Source organism: Rana temporaria, chromosome 4 (genome assembly GCF_905171775.1).
Source record: "Rana temporaria chromosome 4, aRanTem1.1, whole genome shotgun sequence".
NCBI classification, from domain to species: Eukaryota; Metazoa; Chordata; class Amphibia; order Anura; family Ranidae; genus Rana; species Rana temporaria.
In genome coordinates, this window is record NC_053492.1 from 480,864,180 (window position 1) to 480,888,664 (window position 24,485).

General features: G+C 53.8%; 1 protein-coding gene across 2 annotated transcripts in view; it reads left to right on the forward strand.

Moving 5' to 3' along the window:
* TOGARAM2 (TOG array regulator of axonemal microtubules 2) overlaps positions 1-24,485 on the forward strand; it is a 109,346-nt gene that overhangs the window by 42,587 nt on the left and 42,274 nt on the right. For both annotated transcript variants that reach the window (XM_040351861.1, XM_040351860.1), the window contains exons 3-11: positions 1,434-1,568; positions 2,847-3,071; positions 7,569-7,792; positions 10,794-10,954; positions 13,852-13,886; positions 18,499-18,638; positions 21,415-21,550; positions 21,726-21,896; positions 24,261-24,387. In XM_040351861.1, coding sequence (XP_040207795.1) covers positions 1,434-1,568; positions 2,847-3,071; positions 7,569-7,792; positions 10,794-10,954; positions 13,852-13,886; positions 18,499-18,638; positions 21,415-21,550; positions 21,726-21,896; positions 24,261-24,387 — 1,354 coding nt within the window. The remainder of the gene's footprint in view (positions 1-1,433; positions 1,569-2,846; positions 3,072-7,568; positions 7,793-10,793; positions 10,955-13,851; positions 13,887-18,498; positions 18,639-21,414; positions 21,551-21,725; positions 21,897-24,260; positions 24,388-24,485) is intronic.

Genomic DNA, 24,485 nt, shown 5'->3' on the forward strand with positions numbered 1-24,485 from the left:
CAGGTGACCCCAATGTATAAAGATGCCTGGGGGGGACTTCAGTCCGATGATTTCCATATATTAGCAAGGTGCGACTTCTTTGGAGTTGTGTGCTCTGTGTACTGTGTGTGCTCCGTGTACTGTGTGCTCTGTGTACTATGTGTGCTCTGTGTACTGTGTACTATGTGTACTCTGTGTGCTCTGTGTATTGTGTGTACTATGTGTGCTCTGTGTACTGTGTGTGCTCTGTGTGTGCTCTGTGTATTGTGTGTACTATGTGTGCTCTGTGTACTGTGTGTGCTCTGTGTGTGCTCTGTGTACTGTGTGTGCTCTGTGTATTGTGTGTACTGTGTGTGCTCTGTTTATTGTGTGTACTGTGTGTGCTCTGTGTATTGTGTGTGCTCGTTGTACTGTGTGTGCTCTGTGTATTGTGTGTACTGTGTGTGCTCTGTGTATTGTGTGTGCTCGTTGTACTGTGTGTGCTCTGTGTATTGTGTGTACTGTGTGTGCTCTGTTTATTGTGTGTACTGTGTGTGCTCTGTGTATTGTGTGTACTGTGTGTGCTCTGTGTACTGTGTGTGCTCGTTGTACTGTGTGTGCTCTGTGTATTGTGTGTACTGTGTGTGCTCTGTGTATTGTGTGTACTGTGTGTGCTCTGTGTACTGGGTGTGCTCTGTGCTGTTTGTGTTCTTTGTGGACTCTCTGTGCTCTGAATGATCGGTCAGTCTGTGTGCTTTGGGTGTTTTCTGTGTGTCCTCTAAGTTTGCAATGTGTACACTGCTTGTGTGCTGTGTGTATTCTGATTGTGTGCTCTGTGTACTCTGATTTTCCAGGCCAGTCAAGTTCATCCTGGGTTTAGTCCCTCAGGGGTGGAGTTTGGCCCCTCAGGGGTTGGGCCTGGCCACTCAGGGGTGGGGTTTGGTCCCTCAGGGGTGGAGTTTGGCCCCTTAGTTCCAGTGAAGGGAACTCCTAAGGTGTCAGACACACCAAGACATTTTGGACAATTTCATTCTCCCAGCATTGTGGGAGGAGTTTGGGGACGGCCCCTCCCTGTCACCCTCCTCTAGGGTTCCTCCAGACATTTTTTAGGGGTTTCTTGAGCTGGTCGTCTTTCTATCTGACGGCGCCCACTGCCCACATCATTCCAGGTCTGATGCCATTTGGCAGAGTGAACACCAACGTTGATTTAAGCTGTCTGGTAGGGTGGCATTCTGAGCACCCCCATTGTATGGGGGGGGGGGGGGCATTGTTCCCACTGACCACCAATGAACACATTTTAGCGGGGGGTTCCCTCAGATCTAATGAATTATTCCCAGGGGTTCCTCTGGGGTAAGAAGGTTGGAAAGGGGCTGACTTGGGTGAACAGGGTGGGGCTTTCGATGGGATTCATGTATATTGCTGACTGATAGGAAACTTGGTTTCTATGGTAACGTTCTGTTTATTTCCTACGCCAGCCAAGTTTCGGGCCCCCATTGCTGTGTACTGCGGCAGCGTTCCCAAGATGAAACCCGGAGGAGGATTCGCGTCTCTACGCAACGGGGATTCCAACCTGCAGCTGTACGGAAACCGCTGGGCTGGAGCTGACCCAGGTGTGTACAATGGTCGGGAGATCTGGGGGGATGGGAGATCTGGGGGGGTCGGGAGATCTGGGGGGTCGGGAGATCTGGGGGGGTCGGTAGATCTGGGGGACGGGAGATTTGGGGGGGTCGGGAGATCTGGGGGACGGGAGATCTGGGGGGGTCGGGAGATCTGGGGGGGTCGGGAGATCTGGGGGGGTCGGGAGATCTGGGGTCAGGAGATCTGGGGGGTTGGGAGATTTGGGGGGGTTGGGAGATTTAGATTTGGGGGGGTCGGGAGATCTGGGGGTCGGGAGATCTGGGGGTCGAGAGATCTGGGGGTCGAGAGATCTGGGGGATGGGAGATCTGGGGGTTCGGGAGATCCGGGGGTCGGGAGATCTGGGGGATGGGGGTCGGGAGATCTGGGGTCCGGGGGTCGGGAGATCTGGGGGTCGGGAGATTTGGGGGTCGGGAGATCTGGGGTCGGGAGATTTGGGGGTCGGGAGATCTGGGGGTCGGGAGATCTGGATGTCGGGAGATGTGGGGGTCCGGAGATGTGGGGGTCCGGAGATCTGGGGGACGGGAGATCTGGGGGTCGGGAGATCTGGGGGTCGGGAGATTTGGGGGTCGGGAGATCCGGGGTTCGGGAGATCCGGGGGTCGGGAGATTTGGGGGTCGGGAGATCTGGGGGTAGGGAGATCTGGGGTCGGGAGATCTGGGGGTCGGGAGATCCGGGGGTGGGGAGATTTGGGGGTCGGGAGATGTGGGGGTCGGGAGATCTGGGGGACGGGAGATGTGGGGGTCGGGAGATCCGGGGGTCGGGAGATCTGGGGGTCGGGAGATCCGGGGGTTCGGGAGATTTGGGGGTCGGGAGATCCGGGGTTCGGGAGATCCGGGGTTCGGGAGATCTGGGGGTGGGGAGATATGGGGGTTTGGGAGATTTGGGGGTTCGGGAGATCCGGGGTTCGGGAGATTTGGGGTTCGGGAGATTTGGGGTTCGGGAGATCCGGGGTTCGGGAGATTTGGGGGTCGGGAGATCTGGGAGTTCGGGAGATCCGGGGGTGGGGCGATCCGGGGGTCGGGAGATCCGGGGGTCGGAAGATCTGGGGGTCGAGAGATCCGGGGGTCGGGAGATCCGGGGGGTCGGGAGATCCGGGGGTCGGGAGATCTGGGGGTCGGGAGGTCTGGGGTTGGGAGATCCGGGGGGTCGGGAGATCCGGGGGTCGGGAGATCTGGGGGTCGGGAGGTCTGGGGTGGGGAGATCTGGGGGTCGGGAGATCTGTAGTGACACGTTGTTTTCTGGTCTCCAGCTGCTCTCCAGCCCTCCCTGAGCCTCCAGATGAAGAGGTCCTACCTGTGGGGTGGAGACGACCTTCAGACGGACATTCTGCCCCCACCGCTGGACTTGGAGGGTAAAAGTGACCCCCTTTTTAGGAACCAGAGGCGCGAGGAGGTGGACAGCGCCGCCCTGGAGACGGCCCGGCTGAAAGACAAACTGAAACGGAAGATGTCTGAGAGCTCCAGTGCCAGAGGAGGTGAGAATGCTAAGTGCCTGGCTGTCTGAGGGGTGAGAATGCTAGGTGCCTGGTTGTCTGAGGGGTGAGAATGCTAGGTGCCTGGTTGTCTGAGGGGTGAGAATGCTAAGTGCCTGGCTGTCTGAGGGGTGAGAATGCTAGGTGCCTGGCTGTCTGAGGGGTGAGAATGCTAAGTGCCTGGCTGTCTGAGGGGTGAGAATGCTAGGTGCCTGGCTGTCTGAGGGGTGAGAATGCTAGGTGCCTTGCTGTCTGAGGGGTGAGAATGCTAGGTGCCTGGCTGTCTGAGGGGTGAGAATGCTAGGTGCCTGGCTGTCTAAGGAAACTGTACTTACTGAGGCACCATCCCAGGAGGAGCATCCATATTAGAAAGCCAAGCCAAAACCCCGGGTCAGCAGACTTCTTCAGGGTTGTCAGAATATTGAAGGGCAATGGAGACTTCTTCAGGGTTGTCAGAATATTGAAGGGCAATGGAGACTTCTTCAGAGTTGTCAGAATATTGAAGGGCAATGGAGACTTCTTCAGAGTTGTCAGAATATTGAAGGGCAATGGAGACTTCTTCAGAGTTGTCAGAATATTGAAGGGCAATGAAGACTTCTTCAGGGTTGTCAGAATATTGAAGGGCAATGAGGACTTTTTCAGGGTTGTCAGAATATTGAAGGGCGATGGAGACTTCTTCAGAGTTGTCAGAATATTGAAGGGCAATGGAGACTTCTTCAGGGTTGTCAGAATATTGAAGGGCAATGAAGACTTCTTCAGGGTTGTCAGAATATTGAAGGGCAATGAAGACTTCTTCAGGGTTGTCAGAATATTGAAGGGCAATGAAGACTTCTTCAGGGTTGTCAGAATATTGAAGGGCAATGAGGACTTCTTCAGGGTTGTCAGAATATTGAAGGGCAATGAAGACTTCTTCAGGGTTGTCAGAATATTGAAGGGCAATGAGGACTTCTTCAGGGTTGTCAGAATATTGAAGGGCAATGGAGACTTCTTCAGGGTTGTCAGAATATTGAAGGGCAATGAGGACTTCTTCAGGGTTGTCAGAATATTGAAGGGGACTTCTTCAGGGTTGGACTTCTTCAGGGTTGTCAGAATGTTGAAGGGCAATGAGGACTTCTTCAGGGTTGTCAGAATATTGAAGGGCAATGGAGACTTCTTCAGGGTTGTCAGAATATTGAAGGGCAATGGAGACTTCATCAGAGAGGTCAGCAGTTCAGCAATGGCCTCCTCCTTACACTTCCAGGACAGGTCTCCTCATCCACTTCTCCTCCAGTGCCGTGTATAAATGTCGGCTGGTAGTGAGGGGGGGGGGGGGGGTACAAAGCTGGGGCTCTGCTTACATCTGTCATCTGATTGTTGGCTTTCTGGTCACTTCCATTATATACCCCTCCCCCCCACATACCACTCCCCAACCCGACTACCCCACCATCATAGGGGGGCGCGGCCTATTGCATTAGGGTGTGCACCCCACAACTCAAACACATACGTGTGTATATATATATATATATTCAGACAAACACACTCATTTAAAGAGATTTTGTGTTTAATACATTTTACGTCTTGTGGCAGAATTGGTCAGGGAGAGAGAGAGAGAGAGAGAGAGAGAGAGAGAGAGAGAGAGAGAGGGAGAAGGGGGTGAGAGAGAGGGGAGGGTGAGGGGGTAAGAGAGAGGGGAGGGTGAGTGGGGTAAGAGAGAGGGGAGGGGGGTAAAAGAGAGGGGAGGGGGGTAAGAGAGAGGGGAGGGTGAGGGGGTAATAGAGAGGGAAGAGTGAGGGGGTAATAGAGAGGGGAGAGTGAGGGGGTAATAGAGAGGGGAGGGTGAGGGGTAAGAGAGAGAGGAGGGTGAGGGGGTAAGAGAAAGGTAAGGGGGGGTAAGAGAGAGGGGAGGGTGAGGGGGGTAAGAGAGAGAGAGGGTGAGGGGGGTAAGAGAGAGGGGAGAGTGAGGGGGTAATAGAGAGGGGAGGGTGAGGGGTAAGAGAGAGAGGAGGGTGAGGGGGTAAGAGAGAGGTAAGGGGGGGGTAAGAGAGAGGGGAGGGTGAGGGGGGTAAGAGAGAGAGAGGGTGAGGGGGGTAAGAGAGAGGGGAGGGTGAGGGGGGTAAGAGAGAGGGGAGGGTGAGGGGGGTAAGAGAGAGGGGAGGGTGAGGGGGGTAAGAGAGAGAGAGGGTGAGGGGGGTAAGAGAGAGAGAGGGTGAGGGGGTTGGAGTATTGATCACTCAGGGTGTGTAGGGTGTGACAGGGCACAGTGGGTCCCATTTGTCCGGCACACGTCTGTACACTGGATGATACAATGGATGGTGATAGTGCATAGGTTGGTTCGGGTGTGCCCGGGCACACCTGACACCCCCACTGCGCACGCCTATGCCCACCATATAGCCAAGGCTCCGCTTCTGCTCCTGTGGGCATGGTGGGCTTTGGCCGGTGGAATGGAGCGATGTCTCCCCCGCAGTTCTTTCTGGGGAAGAAGATGATCAAGCACAATCTGCACTTGATCAGCTTCAGTGGGGTCCAGAGGTGAAGACCTCTCTTTCCCGTGTGCTATCACATGGTGGGCTAGTAACCCCCTAGAAGATGGCAATAAAGTTATGTGTAAAGTGCCCCCCCCCCCACCCGTGTACACACAGCTAAGAACATAAAGGGATAAGCTGGGGGCACTTACATCCCCCAACTTGTTGGGTATCACTGCGCATGCGGGAGGGAGAGGGATATCGTTGGATCTTCATTAATCAGGGGGACCTAATAAAGGGGGTCCAACCCGCTACTAGCAAGGGGGACCTAATAAAGGGGGTCCAACCCGCTACTAGCAAGGAGGACCTAATAAAGGGGGTCCAACCCGCTACTAGCAAGGGGGACCTAATAAAGGGGGTCCAACCTGCTACTAGCAAGGGGGACCTAATAAAGGGGGTCCAACCCGCTACTAGCAAGGGGGACCTAATAAAGGGGGTCCAACCCGCTACTAGCAAGGAGGACCTAATAAAGGGGGTCCAACCCACTACTAGCAAGGAGGACCTAATAAAGGGGGTCCAACCCAAGACTAGCAAGGGGGACCTAATAAAGGGGGTCCAACCCGCTACTAGCAAGGGGGACCTAATAAAGGGGGTCCAACCCACTACTAGCAAGGGGGACCTAATAAAGGGGGTCCAACCCGCTACTAGCAAGGGGGACCTAATAAAGGGGGTCCAACCCACTACTAGCAAGGGGGACCTAATAAAGGGGGTCCAACCCAAGACTAGCAAGGGGGACCTAATAAAGGGGGTCCAACCCGCTACTAGCAAGGGGGACCTAATAAAGGGGGTCCAACCCACTACTAGCAAGGGGGACCTAATAAAGGGGGTCCAACCCGCTACTAGCAAGGGGGGCCTAATAAAGGGGGTCCAACCCTCTACTAGCAAGGGGGACCTAATAAAGGGGGTCCAACCCTCTACTAGCAAGGGGGACCTAATAAAGAGGGTCCAACCCGAGACTAGCAAGGGGGGCCTAATAAAGGGGGTCCAACCCTCTACTAGCAAGGGGGACCTAATAAAGGGGGTCCAACCCGCTACTAGCAAGGGGGACCTAATAAAGGGGGTCCAACCCGCTACTGGCAAGGGGGACCTAATAAAGGGGGTCCAACCCACTACTAGCAAGGGGGACCTAATAAAGGGGTCCAACCCGAGACTAGCAAGGGGGACCTAATAAAGGGGGTCCAACCATCTACTAGCAAGGAGGACCTAATAAAGAGGGTCCAACCTGCTACTAGCAAGGGGGACCTAATAAAGGGGGTCCAACCCGAGACTAGCAAGGGGGACCTAATAAAGGGGGTCCAACCCGAGACTAGCAAGGGGGACCTAATAAAGGGGGTCCAACCCGAGACTAGCAAGGGGGACCTAATAAAGGGGGTCCAACCCACTACTAGCAAGGGGGGACCTAATAAAGGGGGTCCAACCCGCTACTGGCAAGGGGGACCTAATAAAGGGGGTCCAACCCACTACTAGCAAGGGGGACCTAATAAAGGGGTCCAACCCGAGACTAGCAAGGGGGACCTAATAAAGGGGGTCCAACCTGCTACTAGCAAGGGGGACCTAATAAAGGGGGTCCAACCCGAGACTAGCAAGGGGGACCTAATAAAGGGGGTCCAACCCGAGACTAGCAAGGGGGACCTAATAAAGGGGGTCCAACCTGCTACTAGCAAGGGGGACCTAATAAAGGGGGTCCAACCCGAGACTAGCAAGGGGGACCTAATAAAGGGGGTCCAACCCGAGACTAGCAAGGGGGACCTAATAAAGGGGGTCCAACCCACTACTAGCAAGGGGGACCTAATAAAGGGGTCCAACCTGATACCAGGGGGTCCACCTTGCTCTACTAGGTGGTCCTAATGAAGTGTTTGGGGGTTTTAATTAATCTTCAGGCCTAAAATGTGCGATTTAATGGAAAAAAGCGTAAAGCAGTAAATATTTGCGGTTTGATCCCGGACTCTCCTTTCTCGATGTTCCGCATGTAAAATGTTTCTGGTTGTCGCCATGACAGCGCCGACTGAGTTCATGAACTCGGTGAACTCGCCTCTCAGACCCGCCGTTCCCAGGAGCGCCTCCCAGAGGTTGATGACGGTCACTAAGCCTGTGCCTCCCATCCAGAGGAGTCCCACACCCCGCCTGGGGACCCCGGAGGAGGACGGCGTGCCGAGGAACCCCCCGGAGGATGGAGGGGAGCGCGTGGGAGGACAGACGGAGAAAACGCCGGCGATTACAGAGGTAGGATGGCGATGAATGGCGGCGCCAAAACCTGAATGTAAAAAGTATCATTTGATTTGTATGTTTGGAGAGATCAGGGAAGGTGAGACGTTTGTCCCACAATGGGGTCCCAAAGGAAAGTTTCCAGTTTTCTTGAATGGATACAAAGTTACAATGTAATAGACAGATTCACAAAGACTTACGAAGGGCGGATCAGTAGATATACGCCGTCGTAAGTCCGAATCCGTGCCGTAGTGTTGTCTATTTACGCTGGCCGCTAGGGGCGTGTAAGTTGATTTACGCCTAGAATATGTAAATGAGCAAGATACGCCTATTCACGAACGTACGCCCGCCCGTCGCAGTAGGCTACGCCGTTTACGTAAGGCGGTTTCAGGCGTAAAGATAAACCACCAAAAAGATGGCGCAGTCAATGGCCCAGATTCAAGAAGCAATTGCGCCTGTGTAACCATAGGTTACACGGCACAATTGCTGACTTGCTCCGGCGTAGCGAATGCTCCTGAGTCAGGAACATCGCTACGCCGACTGCAGCCTAAAATCTGCGTGGCATAAGGCTCTTATGCCACGCAGATTTTAGGCTGCATTCTTGCGTTGGCCGCTAGGGGGCGCTCCCATTGTGATCAGCGTATAGTATGCAAATTGCATACTAACACTGATTCACAACGTTGCACGAGCCCTGCGTACGCAAATTACGTAGTTTGCGTACGTCGGGTTTCGCGCAACGTTACACATCCTAATAGCAGGCGCAGCCAATGCTATAGGATACCCACATTCCCGCGTCGCGAGATTTAAAATCTATGTCGTTTGCGTAAGTGATTCGTGAATGGCGCTGGACGCCATTCACATTCACTCTGAAGCAAATGACGTCCTTGCGACGTAATTTTCCGCAATGCACGTCAGGAAAGTTTTCCGACGGTGCATGCGCTCTACGCTCGGCGTGGGAGCACGCCTAATTTAAATGATTCCCGCCCCCGGCGGGATCATTTACATAGCGCGCGCTTACGCCGGGCAATTTTGCCGGCGCGCCCTCGCAATTTACGGAGCTACTGCTCCGTGAATCGAGGGCAGCGGCGCAAATTTGCGGGGGCGCAGGGCAAAATCGTTGCCCTGTGCCTCCACAAAAAATGAGCAAATGTACCTGAATCTGGGCCAATGTTAAGTATGGACGTCGGGACAGCCGTCGAATTTCACGTCGTTTGCGTAAGCCGATTCAGAATGGGGCTGGGCGTAGGTTACGTTCACGTCGAAAGCATTGACTATTTGCGACGTGATTTTGAGCATGCGCATTGGGATACGTTCACAGGCGGCGCATGCGCCGTTCGTTAGGCGCGTCATTTACGTGGGGTCAGGATTCATTACCATACAACACGCCCACTACCAGCCTACTTTGAATTACGTGCGCTTATGCCGGCCCATTTACACTACGCCGCCGTAACTTAGGACGCAAGTTCTTTGTGAATACTGCACTTGCCTCTCTAACTTACAGCGGCGTAGTGTATATAAGATGCGCTACGCCCGCCTAAAGTAAGGCACATCTCAGCACGTCGTTGTTTTTTTACGTCATCCGCATTCTGACACGATCGGATTTATAACTGATGGTGTGTAGGCGCGACTGATGAAAGTCAGCTTCATCGGTTATCTGATGGAAAAAATCCATCAGACCGTTTTCATCGGACGAACCGATCGTGTGTACAGGGCATCGTCGTGCAATTTGTTTAGTTCCGAATTCGTTCCTGAATTTCCGAATTTTTTCATTTCATAAATTTTCGGATTACCAAAATTTCAAATTCACGTAAATTCGGAGATTTGAAATTTCGGAGCTTCGGAATTTCAGAAATTTGAAATGTTGTAAATCCGAAATTTTGGTAATCCAAAAATTATGAAATTGAAAAGTTCGTAAATTCAGAAATTTCGGAATTAACGGATTTGGCAAAATTCATTAAAAAACTAATTCGAAACTAAATTTGGAAATTGGAGTTTCAGAAAATTTCGATTTCAGACATTTTGAAATTTAAAAATTCGAAATTAGGAAATTAAAAAATCAGGGATTAGAAAATCAGAAATTTGGAAATTCAGAATTTGAAAATCGGAAAGTTTGGATTTTTGAATTTCAGAATTTTAAATTTTAGAGTTTCCGAGAAATGCAAAAAAAAACCAAACGAATGTAACAAAAAAAATAAAAATGTACACCACAGGAAGATGTTGGGCCAGATTCACGTAGCGCAGCGGATCTATAGATCCGCTCGATCTACGTGAATTACGATCCGCTCCCGCAAGTTTAGGAGGCAAGCGGCTAATTCACAAACCACTTACCTCCAAACTTGCGACGGCGGATCCTAACTCCCCCGGCGGAATTCAAATTCCGCGGCTAGGAGAGTGTCATATTTAAATCAGGCGCGTTCCTGCGCCGATTTAAATACGCAGGCGCCGTCCGCGAAATTTCCCGGCGTGCATTGCTCCCACTGACGTCGCTAGGACGTCAGTGGTTGCGACGCGTACGTAAACTTTGTAGTTCCGTATTCGAGAACGACTTACGGAAACTACGTAAAAAAATACAAATTCGACGCGGGAACGACGGCCATACTTAACATTGGCTGCGCCTGCTTTTAGAAAGGGTAAGTATACGATGGGTACCGCGCTACGGAAACGACGTAAGAAGACTGCGACGGGTCCGTATACGTTTGTGAATTTGCGTATCTCGCTGATTTACATATTATTCAGTGTAAATCAGCGGGAACGCCCCCGGCGCCATTTTTAATAAAAAAATAAGATCCGACGGTGTAACACTGTCAGATCTTAGCCCTATCTATGCGTATCTGATTCTATGAATGAGGCGCATAGATAGGACCAGTGTAAGTCAGAGATACGATGGGGGATCAGGAGATATCAGGAGATAATACACCGGAGTATCTCTACGTGAATCTGGCCCGTGATATTAGAATTTTAGGTGCCGTGATTTTTGGGGGATATTCTTCACCACCCCGATCTCTTCTCCTCCCTGCAGAACCTTCGCTCCGGCGCAGAGAAGAAGCGGAAATCTCTTGGCGGGATCGTCATTCCGCCAATCTCCAAATCCTCCAACTTTCCAGCAGATCAGATTGGCAACGACGGCGCCACCCGGCATACCGGAGACTCGCCCAGGAGCGCCGCGGCCGCACACAGGAGGTGAATTCTCTCTCATGAAATTGGAATTTTACTTTTGCTTAACCACTTAAGGACCCCTTCACGCCGATATACGTCGGCAGAATGGCACGGCTGGGCACATCAATGTACAGGTACGTTGCTCTTTAAGCCCAGCCGTGGGGACTCGGTCTGAAGCTCCGTGACCGCGGGACTCGCGGACCCGATCGCCGCTGGAGTCCCGCGATCGGTCACCGGAGTTGAAGAACGGGGAGAACCGTGTGTAAACACAGCTTCCTCGTTCTTCTCTGTGGCGGCGTCACCGATCGTGTGTTCCCTTTTATAGGGGGACACAATCGATGACGTCACACCTACAGCCACACCCCCTACAGTTAGAAATACAAATGATGTCACACCTACAGCCACACCCCCTACAGTTAGAAATACAAATGATGTCACACCTACAGCCACACCCCCCTACAGTTAGAAATACAAATGATGTCACACCTACAGCCACACCCCCCTACAGTTAGAAATACAAATGATGTCACACCTACAGCCACACCCCCCTACAGTTAGAAATACAAATGATGTCACACCTACAGCCACACCCCCCTACAGTTAGAAATACAAATGATGTCACACCTACAGCCACACCCCCCTACAGTTAGAAACACAGATGAGGTCACAATTAACCCCTTCAGCGCCCCCTAGTGGTTAACTCCCAAACTGCAACTGTCATTTTCACAGTAATCAGTGCATTTTTAATGCATTTTTTTGCTGTGAAAATGACAATGGTCCCAAAAATGTGTCAAAATTGTCCGAAGTGTCCGCCGTAATGTCGCAGTCACGAAAAAAATCGCTGATCGCCGCCATTAGAAGTAAAAAAAATAATAATTAATAAAAATGCAATAAAACTATCCCCTATTTTGTAAACGCTATAAATTTTGCGCAAACCAATCGATAAACGCTTATTGGGATTTTTTTAGAAGAATACGTATCGGCCTAAACTGAGGAAATTTTTTATATATATCTTTTTTGGGGGATATTTATTATAGAAAAAAGTAAAAAATATAGAGATTTTTTCAAAATTGTCGCTCTATTTTTGTTTATAGCGCAAAAAATAAAAACCGCAGAGGTGATCAAATACCACCAAAAGAAAGCTCTATTTGTGGGGAAAAAAAGGACGCCAATTTTGTTTGGGAGCCACGTCGCACGACCGCGCAATTGTCAGTTAAAGCGACGCAGTGCCGAATCGCAAAAAGGGGCCGGGTCCTTTACCTGCATTTTGGTCCGGGTCTTAAGTGGTTAATGAAGAAAAGTCTTCTGCCGCGCACACACAATCGGATTTTCCGTCGGAAACACCTTGGATGGTTTTTGCGACGGAATTCGGCTCAAGCTTGTCTTGCGCACACACAAAGGTCACACAAACGTTCTCTGGACTTTCGACCGTCAAGATTGCCGGTGACGTACAAAACACTACGACGAGGCGAGAAAATTAAGTTCAATGCTTCCGAGCATGCGTGGAACTGTTTCCGAGCATGCGTCGGAATTTTTGTGCGTCGGAATTGCGACAGACGATTGTAATTTCCGAGCTCTCAATCATTTGTTGGCGGAAATTCCGACAGCAGAAGTCCGATGGAGCCGAACACACGTGGTCGGAATTTCCATCCAAAAGCTCACGTCGGACTTTTCTTTTCGGAATTTCCGATCGCATGTGTGGGTCAAACCTCTCAGATAAAAGTCCCCCAAAACTAAGATGAAAATGAGTCTGAACGCGATATACGGCGGAACCTCGGATTATGAGGATGATCCGTTCCGGGAGAACGCTTGCAATCCAAAGCGCTCTCATATCAAAGCGAATTTCCCCATAGGAGTCAATGGAAAGGAAAATAATAAGTTCCACATTGACTTCTATGGCGTGCAATACCGCATGCGGCCAGAGGTGTGGGGGGCGCCGGAAATACTCGGAAAGGCTCGGGAACATCGTATGTTCGAGTATTTCCGAAACGCTCGTTAGAAGCCAAGGGCCACTTCTGATTGGTCGATCGAGGTGTAAAGTCTGGAGATTTGTATTCTATGCATTACGGTAAAATAAAAAAACTTCTGTGCTGCAGCCCCCCCCCTTTTCTTACCTGAGCCCCCCCCCTTTTCTTACCTGAGCCCCCCCCCCCTTTTTCTTACCTGAGCCCCCCCCTTTTCTTACCTGAGCCCCCCCCCTTTTTTCTTACCTGAGCCCCCCCCCCTTTTTCTTCCCCGCGCCCCCCCCTTTTTCTTACCTGAGCCCCCCCCCTTTTCTTACCTGAGCCCCCCCTTTTCTTACCTGAGCCCCCCCCTTTTTCTTACCTGAGCCCCCCCTTTTTTCTTACATGAGCCCCCCCCCCTTTTTCTTACCTGACCCCCCCCCTTTTTCTTACCTGAGCCCCCCCCTTTTTCTTACCTGAGCCCCCCCCCCTTTTCTTACCTGAGCCCCCCCTTTTCTTACCTGAGCCCCCCCCTTTTTCTTACCTGAGCCCCCCCTTTTTTCTTACATGAGCCCCCCCCCTTTTTCTTACCTGAGCCCCCCCCCTTTTTTCTTACCTGAGCCCCCCCCCTTTTTTCTTACCTGAGCCCCCCCCCCTTTTTTCTTACCTGAGCCCGATCGTTCCGGCGACGGGGACAAGCACAGCAGCTCCAGCCGCTCTCTCAGGTCCTAAAGGGAAAGAGCCATTGGCTCCCACTGCTGTCAATCAAATCCAGTGACACGGGAGCTGGGGGCGGGGCCAAGTCCTGCTGTCTGTATCAATGGACCCAGCAGGACTCGGGAGCCCCTCCCTCTGGGCACTCGCCGAAGAGGGGGAGGAGCCAGGAGCACCACCAGGGGACCCCGGAAGAGGAGGATCGGGGCCACTCTTACATAGTCCATGAAGGTATAATAAAATACTTTTCTTTCTCATTTACAGCTTCGCCTCGGAGCCGGAAAATGACAAGATATCCGGTGAGTGAGAAGAAATAATCATATATATCAGGAGAGGAGAGTTACAGAGGAGGGAGAGGAGAGTTGTAGAGGAGGGAGAGGAGAGTTACAGAGGAGGGAGAGGAGAGTTGTAGAGGAAGGAGAGGAGAGTTATAGAGGAAGGAGAGGAGAGTTGTAGAGGAGGGAGAGGAGAGTTGTAGAGGAGGGAGAGGAGAGTTACAGAGGAGGGAGAGGAGAGTTGTAGAGGAAGGAGAGGAGAGTTACAGAGGAGGGAGAGGAGAGTTGTAGAGGATGGAGAGGAGAGTTGTAGAGGATGGAGAGGAGAGTTGTAGAGGAAGGAGAGGAGAGTTGTAGAGGAAGGAGAGGAGAGTTACAGAGGAGGGAGAGGAGAGTTGTAGAGGAAGGAGAGGAGAGTTATAGAGGAAGGAGAGGAGAGTTGTAGAGGAGGGAGAGGAGAGTTGTAGAGGAGGGAGAGGAGAGTTACAGAGGAGGGAGAGGAGAGTTGTAGAGGAAGGAGAGGAGAGTTACAGAGGAGGGAGAGGAGAGTTGTAGAGGATGGAGAGGAGAGTTGTAGAGGATGGAGAGGAGAGTTGTAGAGGAAGGAGAGGAGAGTTGTAGAGGAAGGAGAGGAGAGTTGTAGAGGAGGGAGAGGAGAGTTGTAGAGGAAGGAGAGGAGAGTTACAGAGGAGGGAGAGGAGAGTTGTAGAGGAAGGAGAGGAGAGTTGTAGAGGAAGGAGAGGAGAGTTACAGAGGAGGGAGAGGAGAGTTGTAGAGGAAGGAGAGGAGAGTTGTAGAGGAGGGAGAGGAGAGTTGTAGAGGAGGGAGAGGAGAGTTGTAGAGGAGGGAGAGGAGAGTTACAGAGGAGGGAGAGGAGAGTTGTAGAGGAAGGAGAGGAGAGTTACAGAGGAGGGAGAGGAGAGTTGTAGAGGATGGAGAGGAGAGTTGTAGAGGATGGAGAGGAGAGTTGTAGAGGAAGGAGAGGAGAGTTGTAGAGGAAGGAGAGGAGAGTTGTAGAGGAGGGAGAGGAGAGTTGTAGAGGAAGGAGAGGAGAGTTACAGAGGAGGGAGAGGAGAGTTGTAGAGGAAGGAGAGGAGAGTTGTAGAGGAAGGAGAGGAGAGTTACAGAGGAGGGAGAGGAGAGTTGTAGAGGAAGGAGAGGAGAGTTGTAGAGGAGGGAGAGGAGAGTTGTAGAGAAGGGAGAGGAGAGTTATAGAGGAGGGAGAGGAGAGTTGTAGAGGAAGAAGAGGAGAGTTGTAGAGGAGGGACAGGAGAGTTGTAGAGGAGGGAGAGGAGAGTTGTAGAGGAAGGAGAGGAGAGTTACAGAGGAGGGAGAGGAGAGTTACAGAGGAGGGAGAGGAGAGTTGTAGAGGAAGGAGAGGAGAGTTGTAGAGGAAGGAGAGGAGAGTTACAGAGGAGGGAGAGGAGAGTTGTAGAGGAAGGAGAGGAGAGTTGTAGAGGATGGAGAGGAGAGTTGTAGAGGAGGGAGAGGAGAGTTGTAGAGGAGGGAGAGGAGAGTTACAGAGGAGGGAGAGGAGAGTTGTAGAGGAGGGAGAGGAGAGTTGTAGAGGAGGGAGAGGAGAGTTACAGAGGAGGGAGAGGAGAGTTGTAGAGGATGGAGAGAAGAGTTGTAGAGGAAGGAGAGGAGAGTTGTAGAGGAGGGAGAGGAGAGTTGTAGAGGAGGGAGAGGAGAGTTGTAGAGGAAGGAGAGGAGAGTTGTAGAGAAGGGAGAGGAGAGTTGTAGAGGAAGGAGAGGAGAGTTGTAGAGGAGGGAGAGGAGAGTTGTAGAGAAGGGAGAGGAGAGTTATAGAGGAGGGAGAGGAGAGTTGTAGAGGAAGAAGAGGAGAGTTGTAGAGGAGGGACAGGAGAGTTGTAGAGGAGGGAGAGGAGAGTTGTAGAGGAAGGAGAGGAGAGTTGTAGAGGAGGGAGAGGAGAGTTGTAGAGGAGGGAGAGGAGAGTTGTAGAGGAAGGAGAGGAGAGTTGTAGAGGAGGGAGAGGAGAGTTGTAGAGGGTGGAGAGAAGAGTTGTAGAGGAAGGAGAGGAGAGTTGTAGAGGAGGGAGAGGAGAGTTGTAGAGGAGGGAGAGGAGAGTTGTAGAGGAAGGAGAGGAGAGTTGTAGAGGAGGGAGAGGAGAGTTGTAGAGGAGGGAGAGGAGAGTTGTAGAGGAAGGAGAGGAGAGTTGTAGAGGAGGGAGAGGAGAGTTGTAGAGGAAGGAGAGGAGAGTTGTAGAGGAAGGAGAGGAGAGTTGTAGAGGAAGGAGAGGAGAGTTGTAGAGGAAGGAGAGTTGTAGAGGAAGGAGAGGAGAGTTGTAGAGGAGGGAGAGGAGAGTTACAGAGGAGGGAGAGGAGAGTTGTAGAGGAGGGAGAGGAGAGTTGTAGAGGAGGGAGAGGAGAGTTGTAGAGGAAGGAGAGGAGAGTTGTAGAGGAGGGAGAGGAGAGTTGTAGAGGAGGGAGAGGAGAGTTGTAGAGGAAGGAGAGGAGAGTTGTAGAGGAGGGAGAGGAGAGTTGTAGAGGAGGGAGAGGAGAGTTGCCTTCCTCCGCCTTCCTCCCCCTTCCTCCGCCTTCCTCCGCCTTCCTCCCCCTTCCTCCGCCTTCCTCCCCCTTCCTCCGCCTTCCTCCGCCTTCCTCCCCCTTCCTACGCCTTCCTCCGCCCTTCTTCCGCCTTCCTCCACCTTCCTCCGCCTTCATATAAATCAGGAGAGGAGAGTTGTAGAGGAAGGAGAGGAGAGTTGTAGAGGAGGGAGAGGAGAATTGTAGAGGAAGGAGAGGAGAGTTGTAGAGGAGGGAGAGGAGAGTTGTAGAGGAAGGAGAGGAGAGTTGTAGAGGAGGGAGAGGAGAGTTGTAGAGGAAGGAGAGGAGAGTTGTAGAGGAGGGAGAGGAGAATTGTAGAGGAAGGAGAGGAGAGTTGTAGAGGAAGGAGAGGAGAGTTGTAGAGGAGAGAGAGGAGAGTTGTAGAGGAGGGAGAGGAGAGTTGTAGAGGAAGGAGAGGAGAGTTGTAGAGGAAGGAGAGGAGAGTTGTAGAGGAGGGAGAGGAGAGTTGCCTTCCTCCGCCTCCCCCCCCTTCCTCCGCCTTCCTCCACCTTCCTCCCCCTTCCTCCGCCTTCCTCCACCTGCCTCCGCCCTTCCTCCGCCTTCCTCCCCCTTCCTCTGCCTTCCTCCGCCTTCCTCCACCTTCCTCCGCCGTCCTCCGCCTTCCTCCGCCTTCCTCCACCCTTCCTCCGCCCTTCCTCCGCCTTCTTCCACCTTCCTCCCCCTTCCTTCGCCTTCCCCCGCCCTTCCTCCGCCTTCTTCCACCTTCCGCCTTTCTCCACCTTCCTTCACCTTCCTCCCCCTTCCTTCACCTTCCCCCGCCCTTCCTCCGCCTTCCTCCACCCTTCCTCCACCTTCCTCCACCCTTTCTCCGCCTTCCTCCCCCTTCCTCCGCCTTCCTCCACTTTCCCCCTCCCTTTCTCCGCCTTCCTCCGCCTTCCTCCACCTTCCTCCACCTTCTCCTGCTCTTTCTCCCCCTTCCTCCACCTGCCTCCGCCCTTCCTCCGCCTTCCTCCCCCTTCCTCCGCCTTCCTCCCCCTTCCTTCGCCTTCCCCCCCCTTCCTCCACCCTTCCTCCGCCTTCCTCCACCTGCCTCCGCCCTTCCTCCGCCTTCCTCCCCCTTCCTCCGCCTTCCTCCACCTTCCTCCGCCCTTCCTCTGCCTTCCTCCGCCTTCCTCCACCTTCCTCCGCCGTCCTCCGCCTTCCTCCACCCTTCCTCCGCCTTCTTCCACCTTCCTCCACCTTCCTCCCCCTTCCTTCGCCTTCCCCCGCCCTTCCTCCGCCTTCTTCCACCTTCTGCCTTTCTCCACCTTCCTTCACCTTCCTTCGCCTTCCCCCGCCCTTCCTCCGCCTTCCTCCACCCTTCCTCCGCCTTCCTCCACCCTTTCTCCGCCTTCCTCCCCCTTCCTCCGCCTTCCTCCACTTTCCCCCTCCCTTTCTCCGCCTTCCTCCGCCTTCCTCCACCCTCCTCCACCTTCTCCTGCTCTTTCTCCGCCTTCCTCCCCCTTCCTTCGCCTTCCCCCGCCCTTCCTCTGCCTTCCTCCGCCCTTCCCCCGCCTTCCCACGCCCTTCCTCCACCTTCCTCCACCTTCTTCTGCCCTTCCTCCGCCTTCCTCCACCTTCTCCCGCCCTTCCTCCGCCCTTCCTCTGCCTTCCTCCACCCTTGCTCCGCCTTCCTCTACCTTCCTCCGCCTTCCTCCACCCTTGCTCCGCCTTCCTCTACCTTCCTCCGCCTTCCCTCGCCATCTTCCGCCCTCCTCCGCCTTCCTCCGCCCTCCTCCACCCTTCCTTCACCTTCCTCCACCCTTCTTCCGCCCTTCCTCCGCCCTTCCTCCACCCTCCTCCGACCTCCGCCCTTCCTCCGCCCTCCTCTGCCTTCCTCAACCCTCCTCCGCCCTCCTCCGCTCTTCCTCCCTCTTCCTCTGCCTTCCTCCGCCCTTCCTCCGCCTTCCTCCGCCCTTATCTCTGTAAATGTCTATAGACACCGCACTGAGCACTTGTGCTGAACAGGTGTGAAGACTCGGGCCGCTGGACTCAACTAAGTCTGAGGTCATCTTTGTTTTTAATGCAAATAATCACAAGTTTCTCTCTCTGCGGTTGTCTTCCTCAGGAGCGGATCAGGCGGAGAGCCGTCATATAACTTCCGTGGAAAGTGATTTGGATCCAATTCCATCCAATCCCGTCTTCCCGACTCCACCCCCCGATGGCGGAGAATTGAAGGACGACGAGGGGAAGGAAAACTATTCGCGGGTGAGTCTTCCCTCTGATATCATCCACCAGGGGGGGGGGGGGGCAGACATATCACAGCCGGGGTTTCAGAAGCTGATTGTTGTGCTCTGACATGTTTCACCCCCCAGTATGTTCTCCTCTGACATGTTTCACCCCCCAGTATGTTCTCCTCTGACATGTTTCACCCCCTCCCCCTACTATGTTCTCCTCTGACATGTTTCACCCCCCCTCCCCCCACTAGGTTCTCCTCTGACATGTTTCACCCCCCAGTATGTTCTCCTCTGACATGTTTCACCCCCCAGTATGTTCTCCTCTGACATGTTTCACCCCCTCCCCCTACTATGTTCTCCTCTGACATGTTTCACCCCCCCCTCCCACTAGGTTCTCCTCTGACATGTTTCACCCCCCCCTCCCCCCACTAGGTTCTCCTCTGACATGTTTCACCCCCCCCCTCCCCCCACTATGTTCTCCTCTGACATGTTTCACCCCCCCTCCCCCCACTATGTTCTACTCTGACATGTTTCACCCCCCCTCCCCCCACTAGGTTCTCCTCTGACATGTTTCACCCCCCCTCCCCCCACTATGTTCTCCTCTGACATGTTTCACCCCCCCTCCCCCCACTATGTTCTACTCTGACATGTTTCACCCCCCCTCCCCCCACTAGGTTCTCCTCTGACATGTTTCACCCCCCCCTCCCCCCACTATGTTCTCCTCTGACATGTTTCACCCCCCCTCCCCCCACTATGTTCTACTCTGACATGTTTCACCCCCCCTCCCCCCACTAGGTTCTCCTCTGACATGTTTCACCCCCCCTCCCCCCACTATGTTCTCCTCTGACATGTTTCACCCCCCCTCCCCCCACTATGTTCTACTCTGACATGTTTCACCCCCCCTCCCCCCACTATGTTCTCCTCTGACATGTTTCACCCCCTCCCCCCACTATGTTCTCCTCTGACATGTTTCACCCCCCAGTATGTTCTCCTCTGACATGTTTCACCCCCCCCTCCCCCCACTAGGTTCTCCTCTGACATGTTTCACCCCCCCTCCCCCCACTAGGTTCTCCTCTGACATGTTTCACCCCCCCCTCCCACCACTAGGTTCTCCTCTGACATGTTTCACCCCCCCCCCCCAGTATGTTCTCCTCTGACATGTTTCACCCCCCCCGTATGCTCTCCTCTGACATGTTTCACCCCCCCTCCCCCCACTATGTTCTCCTCTGACATGTTTCACCCCCAGTATGTTCTCCTCTGATACTCCCCCCCCCAGCATGTTCTCCTCTGACATGTTTCACCCCCCAGTATGTTCTCCTCTGACATGTTTCACCCCCCCCAGTATGATTAACATGTCATAGGAAAATATCCAGTGGAGTGTCTCTGTCCTCTTGTTCTCAATAAAGTTGTGAAGCACCTCCCCCAACAAGCCTATGTGAGGTGGGCTTCCCTGTTGCTAGGCAACACCGCTAACCGGCATTAGAGGATCCTGCGGCCGTCATGCGCCTGTCACTGCTGGTGTTGGAGTTCTTGTTTGTGTTTTTCTTGGCGGGATTGTTGGATGAAGTTTGGGGAAGATTCCTGGAGATCCTCACAGAACTTCTCTGGGTTCTGAACCCGCCTGGCATGTGATCCCCGGGGGACGGCCTCTGTGCCTGGCTGGTGTGTGATCCCTGGGGGGGGGGCTCTGCGCCTGGCTGGCGTGTGATCCCCGGGGGACGGCCTCTGTGCCTGGCTGGTGTGTGATCCCTGGGGGGGGGGCTCTGCGCCTGGCTGGCGTGTGATCCCCGGGGGACGGCCTCTGTGCCTGCCTGGTGTGTGATCCTCGGGGGATGGCCTCTGTGCCTGCCTGGTATTTGATCCCCGGGGGACGGCCTCTGCACCTGGCTGGTGTGTGATCCTCGGGGGACCGCCTCTGTGCCTGCCTGGCGTGTGATCCCCGGGGGACGGCCTCTGTGCCTGGCTGGTGTGTGATCCTCGGGGGACAGCCTCTGTGCCTGCCTGGCGTGTGATCCCCGGGGGATGGCCTCTGTGCCTGGCTGGTGTGTGATCCCCGGGGGACCGCCTCTGTGCCTGGCTGGCGTGTGATCCTCGGGGGACAGCCTCTGTGCCTGCCTGGTGTGTGATCCCCGGGGGATGGCCTCTGTGCCTGGCTGGTGTGTGATCCCCGGGGGACCGCCTCTGTGCCTGGCTGGCGTGTGATCCCCGGGGGACGGCCTCTGTGCCTGCCTGGTGTGTGATCCCCGGGGGGACCGCCTCTGTGCCTGGCTGGTGTGTGATCCCCGGGGGGATGGCCTCTGTGCCTGCCTGGTGTGTGATCCCCGGGGGACGGCCTCTGTGCCTGCCTGGTGTGTGATCTTGGGGGGGGGGGCTCTGTGCCTGCCTGGTGTGTGATCCCCGGGGGACGGCCTCTGTGCCTGCCTGGTGTGTGATCCCCGGGGGACGGCCTCTGTGCCTGCCTGGTGTGTGATCTTGGGGGGACGGCCTCTGTGCCTGCCTGGTGTGTGATCCCCGGGGGGATGTGATCTCCGGGGGGCGCTGCAATGTGATTTCCGGGGGGGGGGGGGGGTGCTGCGATGTGATCTCCGGGGGGCACTGCCATGTGATCTCCAGGGGGGGGTGCTGCGATGTGATCTCCGGGGGGGGGGGGCTGCCATGTGATCTCCAGGGGGGGGCGCTGCGATGTGATTTCCGGGGCGCTGCGATGTGATCTCCAGGGGGGGGTTGGGTTGTCAGTCGATCAGAGAGAAGATCCGATCACTTTGCCTCCCATCCAGGAATGAGAATCTCCTCCTCTGTCATTTCAGGTCAGTGTCTCCATCTCCAAGTCTGCCCAGGATAAGATGAGACAGAGACAGCAAGAGATGGAGACCATCCGGAGCCAGAGGAGGCGGAGCCAGCAGCAATTGTGGGAGCGGCTTCAAGGAGTGGAGACCGGGGGAGGTCAGTGCCAAGCTGAGGGCGGTCCTTACTCCCCTCTGAAAAGCGATCTGTGTGCTGGTACACTTCAGAGGGGGGCTGGAAGGCAATATATGCCGCCGCCGCCTCTGCGCCAGATAACATGACGCCGCGTGTGGTGGAGACTTTGTATGGTAAGTCTCTGATTGGTGTATTCCAGAATCCGTGTCGGTGACCTCCTTCACCCTGAGCAACACCGTGCCCATCAGTGCGGAGAAGAGAAGAGGAGGGGCCAACGTGGCCAACAACATATGGGTCAGCCGACCGTCCTTGCCCAGCATCCCGACCATCCCCCCGGAACCTTCCGTCAGCGACTTCCGCCATTCTTCCGGTAAGTTCCTATGGAGACTGGGGCTCCATCACACTGGGGGTAATTAGACGCGGGGCATGAGGCTCTGAGGTTTCGGTGTGGTCAGAGAGGGTCCAGCACAGCCAGAGCAGTGGCGTCACTAGGGGGGGGCAGAGGGGGCCATGACCCCCCAAATTATACTGTGCCCTCCCCAATTAAAAGAAACGGAGTCTGGGAGAAGTCTGCAATGCAGGGGACTGGGACAGACTGAACCGCGGCAGCACTGGCTCTGACTCTTTCTGGCCACTGGTTGCTAGAGCCGCCTGGCGCCTAGCAACCAGTGACGTCATGTCCGTGACTCTGCCTAACGCTGAAAGAGGAGGAGAATTTAACTTGCTCCTCCTCCTCTGCGCCTAGGGGGCTCGTCTGGGGTTGTGACCGCCTGGGGGGAGGGGTGGCTGGGCAGCACATGGGGCAACTGTACTCAACGCGTCGGCGACGTTGTATCCTTATCAGGCCCCTGATGCTAAACGTACGTTCAGAGGCAGTTGTTATCCTCTGTGTCAGCGCACACAGGTTCATTTACTGACGTTTGTAGGCCTTTTTTTTAAGGCGAAAAGTTTCAGGCGCCAAAGTTTGCGACGTTTCAGACGGCAAATGCTGCTAAATGCGCTAAGCCGCGTGTTTCGTTTATAGGCGTTTTTTTTTGCCCATTTTCACCACTTCAGCCCCGGACCAGGGCCCCTTTTTGCGATTCGGCACTGCGTGGCTTTAACAGACAATTGCGCGGTCCTGCGACGTGGCTCCCAAACAAAATTGGCGTCCTTTTTTCCCCACACATAGAGATTTCTTTTGGTGGTATTTGATCAGCCTCTGCGGTTTTTATTTTTTGCGCTATAAACAAAAATAGAGCGACAATTTTAAACAAAAAATTAACATTTTTCCTATAATAAATATCCCCCAAAAAATATATAAAAAAACATTTTTCCTCAGTTTCGGGCGATACGTATTCTTCTACATATTATTGGTAAAAAATCAATCGCAATAAGCGTTTATTGATCGGTTTGCGCAAAAGTTATAGCGTCTACAAAATAGGGGATAGTTTTATGGCATTTTTGTATTATTATTTTTTTTTTACAACTAATGGCGCCGATCAGCGATTTTTATCGGTACTGCGACATTATGGCAGACACATCGGGCACTTTTGACATTCATTTTGAAAATGACACTGGCAGTTAAGGGGTTAACCTGTAGAGGGCACTGAAGGGGTTAAGTGTGTCCTAGGGAGTGATTCTAACTTTTAGGGGGCGTGGTTTGCCGTGACACGTCACTGATCGCCGCTCCCGATGAGAGGGAACAGACGATCAGTGACCTGTCACTAGGAAGAACGGGGAGATGTTGTGTTTACACTGGCACCTCCCCGCTCTTCAGCTCTGTGACCCGATCTCGAGACACCGGCGGACATCGAGTGCACGGAGCTCGCGGCGGGGGGGGGCGGCAGGCGTGCGCGCACAGCGACAAATTCAAAGTGACGTAAATATACGACGATTTGCCTGTCTGCGCCATTCTGCTGACATATATCCTTGTGAGCCGGTCCTTAAGTGTTTTTTTTGTTTTTTTTTTAACGCTTCTAAAAGCGGCAAAACGCCACTAGACGCGGCACGTAAACGCAGCAAAACGCCACTAGACGTGGCACATAAACGCGGAAAAACGACACTAGATGCGGCACGTAAACACGGAGTAAAGCCACTAGACGCGGCACGTAAACGCGGAAAAACGTCATTAGACGCGGAACGTAAACGCTGCAAAACGGCACTAGACGCGGCACGTAAACACTGGAAAAACGCCACTAGACGCGGCACGTAAACACGGAAAAACGCCACTAGACGTGGCACGTAAACGCTGAAAAAAACGCCACTAGACGCGGCATGTAATTGCGGAAAAACAACACTAGACGAGGCACGTAAACGCGGAAAAACGCCACTAGACGCGGCACGTAAACACGGAGTAAAGCCACTAGACGCGGCATGTAATTGCGGAAAAACGCCACTAGACGGGGCACGTAAACGCTGGAAAAAACTCCACTAGACGCGGCACGTAAACGCAGAAAAACGCCACTAGACGCGGCACATAAACGCAGAAAAACGGCACTAGACGCGGCACATAAACGCAGAAAATCGCCACTAGACGCTGGCACGTAAACGCAGAAAAACGCCACTAGACGCGGCACATAAACGCAGCAAAACGCTACTAGACACAGCACGTAAACGCCACTAGACGCGGCACGTAAAACGCGGCAAAACAGACGTTTTAAACGCGGGTTACTATCTGTCAAGTTAGGTTGTTGAGGAGAGGGTGTGTCGCGAGTACACGGAGCCTGAAGGTTGTTTCTGTTTTCTCTCCCAGCGTTCTCCCTGCCGGCCTCCCTATTGGATCTCTCGGAGGGGGATGTGGACTCTGAGAACTCCGCCCCCATGTCCCACCCAGAACAAGGCCTGATAGAGGCTCTGAGGGGGCTGAACCACAAGGACTGGTAAGACACGCCCCCAATTTGTGTTATCACCGGGAGACGCCGCCCACCATTATCCCAACGCACAGAGATCTCTGACTCCATCAGATAAACGCACAGAG